The 11,823-nt window shown below is 52.8% G+C and overlaps 1 protein-coding gene across 1 annotated transcript in view; it reads right to left on the reverse strand.

Annotated features, from left to right (window-relative positions):
• Window positions 1-9,313, reverse strand: part of GALNT17 (polypeptide N-acetylgalactosaminyltransferase 17) — a 439,450-nt gene extending 430,137 nt beyond the window's left edge. The window contains exon 1 of the mRNA XM_040260662.1: window positions 8,728-9,313. Within this exon, the coding sequence (XP_040116596.1) occupies window positions 8,728-8,965 (238 nt within the window). The 5' untranslated portion in view covers window positions 8,966-9,313. The remainder of the gene's footprint in view (window positions 1-8,727) is intronic.
• Between the last annotated feature and the right edge of the window lie 2,510 nt (window positions 9,314-11,823).

An 11,823-nucleotide genomic window follows, 5' to 3' on the forward strand; every position in this document is an offset into this window, starting at 1 on the left:
TCTCACCACCGCCATACTCATTCTACCTCCAAAACTTCATGTACACCTGGTGAAGCTACAAACTTACCCTTCCAACTGGACCACAGATGTCTAGGTGGGCGTGCCATCTACATCTCTGCATCCATGCAGCTAATCCACACTCCGCAGTGAGGAAGTACTCACAAATAGATGGAAATGACCAACATTTGTGCAATGGGATTTGATATATACAGGCGACCATTTCTTCTCCCAGGCCTCAAAAGCGATTATCCAAAGGCACCACTACTATAACTTAAGTGGAAGATGGAGAAGAAGAAAACAGAAGGAAGAGAGAAACAGAATTCAGCCTCGGACAAAACCATGAAAAAGAGAAGAATCCTAGGTTGATTCAAAGAGTTTAAGCAACCTAAGAGCAAAACAGACCTTTCCTGCCCTATCTTGAGATTTACACCTCAGGTAACAAGGACCAGCACAACTGTTCATGCATTCGTTCCAGATATATCTGCTGAGCACCTATTATGGGCCAGGGGACTTCTCAGCATCAGACATATGATGAGGAACAAGCAAGCAAAGGTTCCTTTCCTCAAAGAGTGAGCATTCATTCAAAAAGACACATGTACCCTAATGTTCAATGCATCGGGGGTACATGTTTACAGTAGCCAGAACATCGAAGCAACCTAGATGTCCATCACCAGGTAAATGGATGAAGAAGTTGTGGTACATATGTACAGTGGAACATTAGTCATTAAAAGGAATGAAGTTGAGTCAGTTGAACTCAAGTGGGTGAACCTAGAGCCTGTCATACAGAGTGAGGTCAGTCAGAACGAGGAAAATAAATACCGCATACTAACACATGTACACAGAATCTAGAAATGTGGTACTGATGAGCCTATTTGCAGGGCAGAAATTGAGATGCACAAGTGGAGAAGAGACTTGTGGGCACAGCGGGTGGAGGAGGGGGAGCGAACTGTCAGTAGCATTGCCATATATACACTCTTGTGTGTCAAAAAGATAGCTGGTGGGAAGCTGCTGTTCCGCACAGGGAGCTCAACCTGGCGCCCTGTGACCACCTATTACAGAAGGGTGGGACGGGGACAAGGCAGGGAAGGAAGGCTCAAGAGCGGGGACTATATGTATACTTATGGCTGATTCACGTTGTAGGGCTTCCCAGGCGTTCCAGTGCTAAAGAACCCACCTACCAACGCAGGAGACACAAGAGACATGGGCTCAACCCCCGAGACAGGAAGATCCCCTAGAGGAGGAAATGGCAACCCACTCCAATATTCTTGCCTGAAAAATCCCACGGACAGAGGAGCCTGGCAGGCTTCAGTCCACGGGGTCACAAAGAGTCAGACATGACTGAGCACGCACATGCGTGGACGCTGATGTACAGCAGAAACCAACACAACATTTGCTAAGCAATTATCCTCCAATTGAAAAAAAAAAAAAGCATTCTCCCAGCTGCCACACATTGGGCACCGTGGCTCATGCCACAGACTCATTGTGAATCCTGCTCAACCTGACTCACAGCATCCCCATTTCACAGCTGAGAAATGGTGGTGAAGCTATCACCATCTATTTTACACATGATAGTGTATACATGTCAATGCTACTCTCGATTCGGTCCCGCTCTCCTTCACCCGCTGTGCCCACAAGTCTGTGCCCACAAGTCTGCCCAAGGTAGGTCACACAGTTAATAAGTGACAGAACCAGTCATCAAACCCAGACTGTCTGCCGCCCAAGAGAACACCCTTTCTCCCAATATTATACTCTTAAAGACTCAGAGGTGTCTGACCTTAGGTGTTTCTCCATTAAATGTGGGCTCCACTGTGCCCATGCTCCACCTCTCCACTGTCACTCTTGGCTCTAATTGCCGAGCCTTTTCCCCGTCCACAAAGGACACTCCAGATTTGGCAACGGCAAAGGTCAGGGCATCAGAGTTCTTCCTCGACAATGATGCTGGTGGCCTCTCCTCAGTTATTCTGGGCTGGGCAGGCGGCAGCTGCCCCTGCTGGCAGGGTGCCTGGCACACACACTGGCCAACACAGATGTGCCTGTATCCTAAGGCTGTCCAAGAACCGGGCCTCCCATCTCTCTGGAAGCCACCAGATGTGATCAGTCCGTCGGAGGTAAAAGAAGTGAGCCTCCCTCCAGTGCCCAGGCCCTGGCTCTGCTGATCAGCCTTCCACACACCCGGGCCCCTGCTGGCCACTGAGCCCTGATGAAAGCCTGTTGTTGTTGTTTAGTTGCTAAGTTGTGTCCAACTCTTTGCAACTCCATGAACTGTAGCCTGCCAGACTCCTCTCTGTCCATGGGATTTCCCAAGCAAGAATACGAAATAGGTTATCATTTTCTTCCCCAGGGCATGTTCCCTACCCAAGGATTGAACCCACATCTCCTGCATTGCAGGCAGATTCTTTGCCACTGAGCCACCTGGGATAAATCACCTACTTTCACTATCCAAGGATCCTGACTCAGGGATCGAACCTGCGTCTCCTGCACTGGCGGGTGGACTCTACCACTGAGCCACCTGGAAGCCCCGATGAAAGCCTACATGCAGCTCCTAAGACTGACACTGCCCTGGTACCCTTCTGAGGCTCACCTGCAAGGCGTGATTTTAATGCGAACACGTGCCCTCAGCTCTCTCCCCCTTATCTCCTTCCCATTGGGAATGCTAGTACCCTCCAGCTCAACCATCTCTATGAGCACACATATATTCCAGGAAAGAAGAAACAGCTCAGGGTCAGCTCTGGCATCCAGGAAGAGATGCTTTCAGTATACGATCCCTCTCCTTCCAATGCCACCTCAAAGGCCCAGAGAACACACCTCTGCCCTGTCCTTCTGCACCACTCACTTTCTCCACCTCATGGGCCCGGCTGACGCAGCAGGCTGGGCGGGCTGCAGGTGGCTTGTTTGGGAACGTGTCGGTTTCCTGCAGCTCCGACTCCAGCTTCATCTGTCTGTGTGGCTTGGGGGCAGGACCAGGCTGCGTAATTTTGACTTCTCTCCATGCCCGCAAAGGTTTTCAATTTCTTCAAGCAACCCTGCTTCTATTCAATATCCTTCTGAAATCTAAATTTGGAACCTAACCTCAATCGATTGCATTTCCTCTTACGACAGCAGGGCCCTAGGCTTACCGGATGGAGTAGGCACATGTGCCCTTGTGAGTCCCTGCACCAGGGCGTGGGTGAGAGACGAGGTCACCAGCCAGAGCTCGGGGCTTGCGTGGGGCACGTGACCGCCCACCACCTTCATCCTGACCTATCGGGGGATGCTGAACCTGAGAAAAGGACCGTGATATTCTGGAATCTTGACTCTGCCCCTCACTGTCTGTGTCATCATGGCCAAGTCACACAGCATTCTTTAAGTCTCACCTTTCTCAGCTCTAAAATGACAGAAAACAAATAACTTCCTCAGCTGGTGACAGACAGCCAAAAGCGCTGTACAGAGTTACATGGGAATTCTATCAGGAACTCTGTCCCTTCGTCCGTTTTCCTAACATCAGTACAAAACCACCATTAAAAAAAAAATTAACACAATATTATTTTCTTCTGCATAATGGTTTTGGATTTTCTAAAATTTCCATGATAAAATATGAATTAATTCTACTCTAGAGAGAAAAGGAACATAAAACCAGCATGTTATAAAACCACACATTCACAAAAAGCATACTGAACCGTGCTGGTCTTTAACCTGGCTAACTGCTTCACTTCCAGGCTCCTCTGAAGGTTCTAGCGCCCTTTAGTCAGGGTCTGGTGAAGGACCAGGGGTGGCCTCAAGATGGCGCAGGCAAGATGAATACCTCACACTCACTCTCCCCAGCTAAGCCTTTCCAACTCCTTCCTCCAACCACATCCACTCCACATAATCCAGTCTTTACAGAGTCAAGGTTATGTCCTCTATGGTTACCATTTAGCTCCTAAAACCAGCTTCCAACCAACTAATCAACCAATAAACCTTTTTGCCCACATGACATACAGGGTGTTATGACAGATGCCGAAGGATGGGCATTGTATTAAATATGGTTCAAGCGGGTCTGGAGGGGAGAGGACAAAATATGGTTCAAGTCCTCAAAACGCCTGTAGCCCAGTTCTGAACTCAAAAGGTAAAGCCACCAAAGCACTAGAGTGCAATGGGTGCAATGGACATGGGCAAGAAAGCTTCAAGCAACCTGGCGCAGGAAGAGCTCAGACGGTGGGACTTGGCACAACCTTCCGCCCCCAGGCAGTGACCTTGAGTCAAGCTTTAAAGGACACATGAATGTAGAAAGCGGGTGGGGAGAGCAAACCGGGACAACCAGCACTTCTCAAAGACTGGACCTGAAACACGGAAGATGCAGCCCTAAGACAAATGCAGGGCTGTTTCAGCAAGTGGATCAGCCTGGGTGGAGGAGGCAGAAGCACTGGGCCAGGGTGGGAACATGGGCTGACAGTGGTCCGCCTTGACTATCAGCCTCCAGGCTTGATCACAGTTCCTCAGGAAACACAAAACTCCTGGAAGGTCTTGGGCCCTTTGCAAGCAGTGCTTTCCATGCAGACAGCCAGAGTCCCGAAAAGGAGGGTGAGAGAACAGAGGCTGGGGCTTGGGTTAAAGGGCACTACAGCAACAGTAAGGGGGCAGCAGTGGGTGCCCAATGGTAAAGATGGCAGGGCAGATGTCAGAGCGGGTCTGGAGGGGAGAGGACAAAATCATCTCAGTGTGCTTTCCCTCCATTTCAGCTTTTCCACATTCCCTTTAAAGTATCCTTCTCAGCCTGCATTAAGAAAAACAAAACAACAACAGCGTGCAACCACTTTTCAAAAGACAGGCACTACGAGTTTTAGCAGAGAGGCCCGTTATGAGGAAGTCTGGATCACCCCTGGCGCCCCCAGCCCAGAGGGGCCCTTGCAGGACACCCAAGAAACGGTTCCGGGGTGAGAGGACACTACAGATGGCTGTGCTGTGTCTCCTGCTTGAACTTCGTAAGAGTCCCCAGGAAAGGTCTGAGAAACCTGAACATCATTAAAACACCAGCTCCCACTTGGTACCCAAGGGGCTAGGCCCCTCCTGTATGCTCAATGCTTGGCTCTCTTAAGCCCTGCATTAGTTCCCAAACAATAAGGAGCACCAAGGTCAAGGTTTCCTTGTCCTCCTTCAGTAGCAAGGAGTGGAGATGCTGCAGCGCAAGTAGACACAGGAATCCAAGTCCCATCTCAGCACCCTCCCGCCGCAGCAGGAGACCTCGGCAGGCCTACAGAATCAACAGGTGGGACCCGCTTTACCCAAAACATGCACAGGCAGAGGATGGAGCGCTGTGAGTGGGGTGGAGAGGGGGAAGGCCACTGCAAATTACACTTGTCAGCCAGAAAGATAACATCTATCTAATTGCAGCTTGAATTCCTGGCTTGTTCAGGAAAAGCTCGAAACCCAGTCTTCCTGCCTGCTTCCCCTCAGAGGCTGCGAGTCAAGAAAACTCTTCTTTCTAACCCAGGCAACCAGTCCCTGGTGGTGGTCATTCCCACGCCAGATGGGGAAATTGCTTACAGGGCAGAAGAGCACACAGGGAAGGAGGCCAGGACCCCAGTCCATCTGAAGCAAACTCTCAGCTTTCCGAAAGTCCTCACTCTGATTCCCACCAACAGGCAAGTGGGTTTTCCTCTTCGCTCTGCCTGGCATAGGCAGCAGAGCTCTGGGTCATGGTTCAGGCCACAGGCTTGTCCGAGATACAGTCTCAGGGACCCCCACCCCAAAGCTACTGAATCAGAGACTCTGTGGGTGGGGCCTAGAAATCTACATCTTAAAAGGCCCTCCATGTGACTCTCAGTTCAGTTCAGTTCAGTTCAGTCGATCAGTCATGTCTGACTCTTTGTGACCCCATGGACAACAAGCACGCCAGGCTTCCCTGTCCATCACCAACTCCTGGAGCTTACTCAAACTCATGTCCAGAGAGTCGGTGATGCCATCCAACCATCTCATCCTCTATTGTTCCCTTCTCCTCCTGCCTTCAATTTTTCCCAGCATCAGGGTCTTTTCCAATGAGTCAGTTCTTCACATTAGGTGGCCAAAGTACTGGAGTTTTGTGACTCTGAGGCACACCTAAGATTGGGACTTCCCTGTCAGTCCAGTGGTTAAGACTTCACCTTCCAATGCAAGAGGTGCAGGTTTGATCTCTGTTTGGGGAGCTAAGCGCCCATATACCTTGCAGCCAAAAAAAAAAAAACAAAATATAAAACAGGAGTATTTTAACAAATTCTTTATTGGACCATTAAAAATGGTCCACATTAAAAAAATAAAAAGATTAAGACAAGCCAGTGAAGCAGCTGAGAACCTCAATTCTGGAACCAGACTATCCCAGTTCTGTCACCCCCTACTTGGGTGATTATGAGCAAATTACTTAAAGGGGAGTGTTAGTTGCTCAGTTGTATCCAACTCTTTGCAACTCCATGGACTGTAGCCCACCAGGCTACATGGAATTCTCCAGGCCAGAATACTGCAGTGGGTAGCCATTTCCTTCTCCAGGGGATCTTCCCAACCCAGGGATCAAACCCCAGTCTCCTGCATAGCAGGCAGATTCTTTACGGTCTGAGCCACCAGGGAATACTCCCCTAAAAGGGAGTATCAGCACCTATCCTTAATGTTGCTAGAAAGACCAAACGAGCCCCGGCATGTCAGTGGCTCTTAGTGAATACCACTTAGCATTTTATTATTCCTATTTGGGGCACTGATGGGATGTATATCATATTCTGTTACCTGACTGAAATGACTTGTGTCCTTGGGTACAGCCTGACACTTAAGGGAGCCAGATATCTTGTGCACTCTTTTGGGGCCTATGGATCAGTCTATGGCCCGGATCTGTGTAAAGTAAAAGGCCTATCCCATAAGCATCCAGTTCCTCCAGAAATGAATTGCGGGCTTTTGTTTCATTCTGTGCCTTGGTTCTTGGACACACAGGAGAAGAGCTCCCACCAGACCCCCGCAGACAACACCTACAGCTGGTCCACACTTATAGCCAGGCCCTGCTGTCTGCTGGAGGTCAGTGGGATTGCAGCATACCACTGCAGGTACAAGTTCAAAGATTCCCCTGGATACTTGCTGAGTGATATCAAGAAGCTCAAGGGGTCCTTTCAGAGGATGCTTTCAAATCTGACCCCATCCCACCTGGAAGGACCCAGAAGGGATGATTGGAAAGTGGGAAGAAGACATCCTTCTCCCTGCCTGCCACTGGGCTGGTCTCTAGCTCCAGCTGCAGGGAGGACAGTGGTTGAGCCAAGCCAGGTCTTACTAACGTCATCAAAGTGAAGACTCCTTATAATTAGGAGGAGACATTCGATGGAAGCTGTCATAAACACAGGCTCTCTGGTCAACCAGACACGGGGTTCTGACTCCAGACTCTGCCACTTACCAGCAGCAGGACCTCAGGCAACTTAGTTAACTAACCTCTCCAAGCCTTCTTGTCTTATTTCTGATATGGGAAATGGAAAGAACCACGCTGGACTGATGTGAACATTCGATGAGATAATGCACTTGTAACCTCTTGGCACTGTGTCTGGCACACAGTGAGAACTTCACAGATAATTATGATCATTATCTTTATGACTATCAGTAGCTCTGGAATTGGAGCTGCCCGGGTGGCTCTAGTGGTAAAGACCCGGCCTGACGATGCAGGAGATTTGAGAGACACGGGTTCAATTCCTCCGTTGGGAAGATCCTCAGGAGGAGGGCATGGCAACCCACTCCAGTATTCTGGCCTGGAGAATCCCATGCACGGAGGAGCCTAGTGAATTACAGTCCATGGGGTTGCAAAGAGTTGGACAGGACTGAAGCGACTTAGCACACACAGCTCTGGAATTACCATAAGAACATGAGTTAGAAGCTCAGGAAGGGAGACAGCAGCCTTGAATCTGCCTTGGATACCAGTCATGTGGACCCTGGAGAGCTGCCCATACTCCAGTGAGTAATATTCTGACCTTGGGAGCAACAAATGTCCAATGATCCATCAGCTCCTGGACCAGATGTGACCCGGGGCGGGGGGGGGGGGGGTGTTAAAAGACTCCCTCTCCTCCTGAAGCAGTGAGAACATTTTAGCTGGGACAGATCCTGATAACTATCACTGATTGGATGGCACACCTCTCTTTGCTACGTTCCTTAAAAACCTGCTTCCCCTACCCACCGCGAACTTTAACAGTTGCCCTCGGGCAGCTCTCCGGGAGAATCCGGAAGTTTTTAATAGCAGCTTCACAGACGCAGCGCCGGGAAGGGAGGGGTCCTCGATACTAGCTGAACAGGCTGCCTCCTGGAGAGATAACATTCCGTCAGCGCACTACCGAAGCGCGTTAGCTCCAGACCTAAGGCCTCGACTTTTACAGACGTTTAAGCCGGCCAATGGCCCCTCCCTGTCCGACCCCACCAAAGGCTAAGCTGTAAGAGCTATTTCCTCCCTTAAGTCGCCTGCGCCTCCAGTCCCATTCGGCCGCGCGTCTAGTTTCCGCACTTGGGGCCAACTGGCCAGGTAATGATGCCTGCACGCGGAGACCTGGAGCCAGCTGTGCTGACGTGTTTCCACGATAAAAGCAAACTTAAGCTGGAGCACAGAAAAGAAGCCGGGGATTCTTTCCAGCAGCCCCGGCCTCCTGGCCGAGACAGGGCAGGAAGAGTAACAGGGAGCGCGCGGGAGCCAGGAGGTCTGCCTCCCGCCCCACGCGCGCAGGGACCACGGGGGTGGACCGGATGCCCACGCTGAACCCCGTGGGCATCCGCGCGCGTCCTTACCGTTTAGTTGCCGGTAGACAATGTCCTCGAGCAGCGAGAGGCGCTTCAGGACCGCATCCTGGATGGGGCTGGCGCTGTGCGCGCTAAGGTTAGCGGCCTCGGCCCGCGGCCGAATCTCATGGAAGGAGTCTCCGCTGCGCACCGAGATGGGCCGGCACTTGGCCAAGAAGAGCACGAAGCCGGCCACTGCGATCAAGTTCAACACCAACAGCACTTTGACTCTTCTCAGTGAAGCCATCAAACACGCCCAGCCGGCCCTCGCCCCGGACCCGCGCCCCTTCGGGCTCTGGCGAGGCGCGGGGCAGCCGGGGGCCGTGCGTGCGAGCCAAGCGCTCCGGACGGCTGGCGAGGATACCAGCCGCTCCCGGCCCCACGGCGCGGAGGCTCGGGCAGCGGAGACGGTTAGGAGGTCCGGGCGGTCGCGGGGAGAGCGAGATGGCTCACGTGGAAGCCCTCGGTCTGCAGAAGTGCTCCCCAAGATACCTACTCGGTCCTCGGCGCGCAGCCCCTACCAGTCGCCTCGGCTTCTAGGAGAGGGGCCGGGTGTCTCTCCTCTGCACCAGCAAGTGGTTCGCCGCTGGACCTCCGGCCGCCGGGAGCCGGGCTGAGGGCGCAGGGGCCGGCAGGAGGGGCTGCCCCGGCGCCGCGGCGGGAGCGGCGCGCAGGTGTCGGGCTCAGGGTTCGTCGCCCGCCCGCGGAGGAGCGCACCGCGCCTCCGGCCGCAGAGCCACTACCCTAGTCCGCAGGCAGCCGTCGCGGCGCGCCAGCCGCGGTCTTCAGCGGAGGACCGACTCCCCGGGGCGGGCGCCTTTGTTACGCTCACCGACCCGTTCCATCACGCCGGGCTGAGGAACAGCCCGTGGCCAGCGCCCGCATCCTCGCGGCTCCGCAGTCACGCTCAAGTCTCAATTACTCTTAAAGTGGGGGCAGCACTAGGGGGCGGGCGAAGGGGCAGAGCGCGACGTCCTCTCCGCCCCCTCGCGCCCGGGGACACCCCACCTCGCCGCCAAACTCACCAGCGCACACAGCGCCGCGGGCTCCCGGACACGTTCCAAGTCCTGAGCCCACGCAGTGAGCCTTCGGGGCCTGCCGGTCACGCCGGCCTCTCTCCGAGCTGGCGCGTCGAGAGGCTAGCCGGAAGGCGGAGTCGGACCTCAAAAGTCACAGCAGTTCTGTACCCCCCTCCACGAACGTCGCGGGGAGCGCGGCGGGGAGGGACGCGCGCCGGCGCACCCTCCGCTCGCCAGAACCGGCAGCGCCTGCCGCTCTTCCCGCGCCCCAAGGAGCCAAACGCCGAGTCTTCTAATTGGTGGACGCGGTGATACCGCCGCTGCGGCAGGGAGAGCCCACACAGCCCCGGGGCGCGAGAGCCCGGAGGGGACGCGCAGGTGGTGGCAGAAGGCGGGGCGCGGCCCGAGGGGGCCCGGCTGCAGCGCCAGCTCCTCCTCCGGCCCTCCTGGCCACCCCTCTCCTCGCGAGCCAGTCGGCCGCCGCCGCCCGCAGGCTGCCGGGCTCACAGCTCCCCGGCTCGCCGGCTTGTGCGCGCGCACCCGGAAAGGGTGGGGGCGCCGGGAGAGTGCGGGCCGCGCGGGATGGGGGCCGTCAAGTCATGTTGACGGCTGCCCGCGTTGGAGGGACCCTTTGGTTCTCAGCACTCCCCGAGCGGGCGGGTTTGTTCCATCCCGGCTGGCGATGAAGACATCCCTTTCTGTGTGCTCGCAGCTCCGCTTTGCGTGGCCAGGAATGGCTAGAGGGAAAATCTGGCCTGGAGACTCGGATTCCGTTACTTTGGGAACCAAACCGGGCGTTGGTGGGCTGGTTGGTTCGTTCATCGTCCAGGCGACGGTTTCTGTGTCCAGCCCCCACCTCTATAAGCATTTTATCATAAGAAGCGTATCTTGGCGACTGGATTTCCGAAATCTCTTCTTCCCAAAGTCAGGAGCTCCTGATGCTGAAATTCAAAACCCCGCGCTGATCTCTTTGGTTCCTTGGGCCTGGAAAAGAACAGGCTGTCAAGTAACAAAGATTAGATCTGGCAATGAAGCCCAAAAAATCTGGTGGTTTCTACCTATTTCGATCTCATTAAAGTTGTTTTTGTTTTTGTTTTCATGTTACTGTTGGGGTTTTATGATTTTTTGCTGACGTGTTATTTTAAATGTTGATTTTCAACATTGAAAAGTGAGTGAAAAAATGTAACAGTCTTTTAGTTCCATTCCCTTGGTACTCTTTGTCCGGGTTCCATAGGTTTTGCTTTGTATAATCTACAAGAAAGTGACTACAAAACTGTTAGATGAAAAAGCCACATCAGAAGACATAAGGGAGTTTTTAACCTCACGTGTTGGGCACAAAAGAGGTTGAGTAGGAAGAAACCCCAGTTTATTGAGAGGTTGTAAGACAGACACTGGGCCAGGCACAGTCTCTAGGTTATCTCAGTGAATACCCAGCTGAGTTAGATGTTATAACCACACATTCAGATGGAAGCTAGCCCAGTCAAGAGAAGCTCATGCAAAAATAGGGTTTGAACTTTCATTCAGCCATAGGGATGCAGGTGGGAAGGTTGAGGCAATGGGCTAAGGTGTCAGTTTAGAGCCTTAAACCTAATTCTAACTGTAACCCTGAGACTGGATGATGGATGGGCTGTCATTTTTTTCCCCCAAATTTAGACAGGTTTATTGATAATTTCAGGGATTTCCTGATGGCTCAGTGGTAAAGAATTCTCCTGCAATGCAGGAGACACAGTTTCCATCCCTGTGTTGGTAAGATCCCCTGGAGGAGGAAACGGCAAACTACTCCAGTATTCTTGCCTGGAAAAAAATCCCATGGATAAAGGAGACTGGCAGGCTACAGTCCATGGGGTCACAAAGAGTCGAACATGACTTAGCGACTAAGCACCAGCACGACATTGGTAATTTCACAGTGTCCTTTCACAGGCTGACAAACAAATAGAAAACTGAATCTTACATCATGCACAGATGCCCTCAGCAACGCCATATAGTGAGTCAGACAGGACAGCCCTCATTTCTCTTCTTCCATCCAAGTTTGTTTAATCCTAGACCAGCCTCAAAACAATCTTAGCATGTGCAGTTGTAAGCTGTC

The sequence above is a fragment of the Oryx dammah genome, unplaced genomic scaffold (genome assembly GCF_014754425.2).
Source record: "Oryx dammah isolate SB20612 unplaced genomic scaffold, SCBI_Odam_1.1 HiC_scaffold_2, whole genome shotgun sequence".
In the NCBI taxonomy this organism is placed as follows: domain Eukaryota; kingdom Metazoa; phylum Chordata; class Mammalia; order Artiodactyla; family Bovidae; genus Oryx; species Oryx dammah.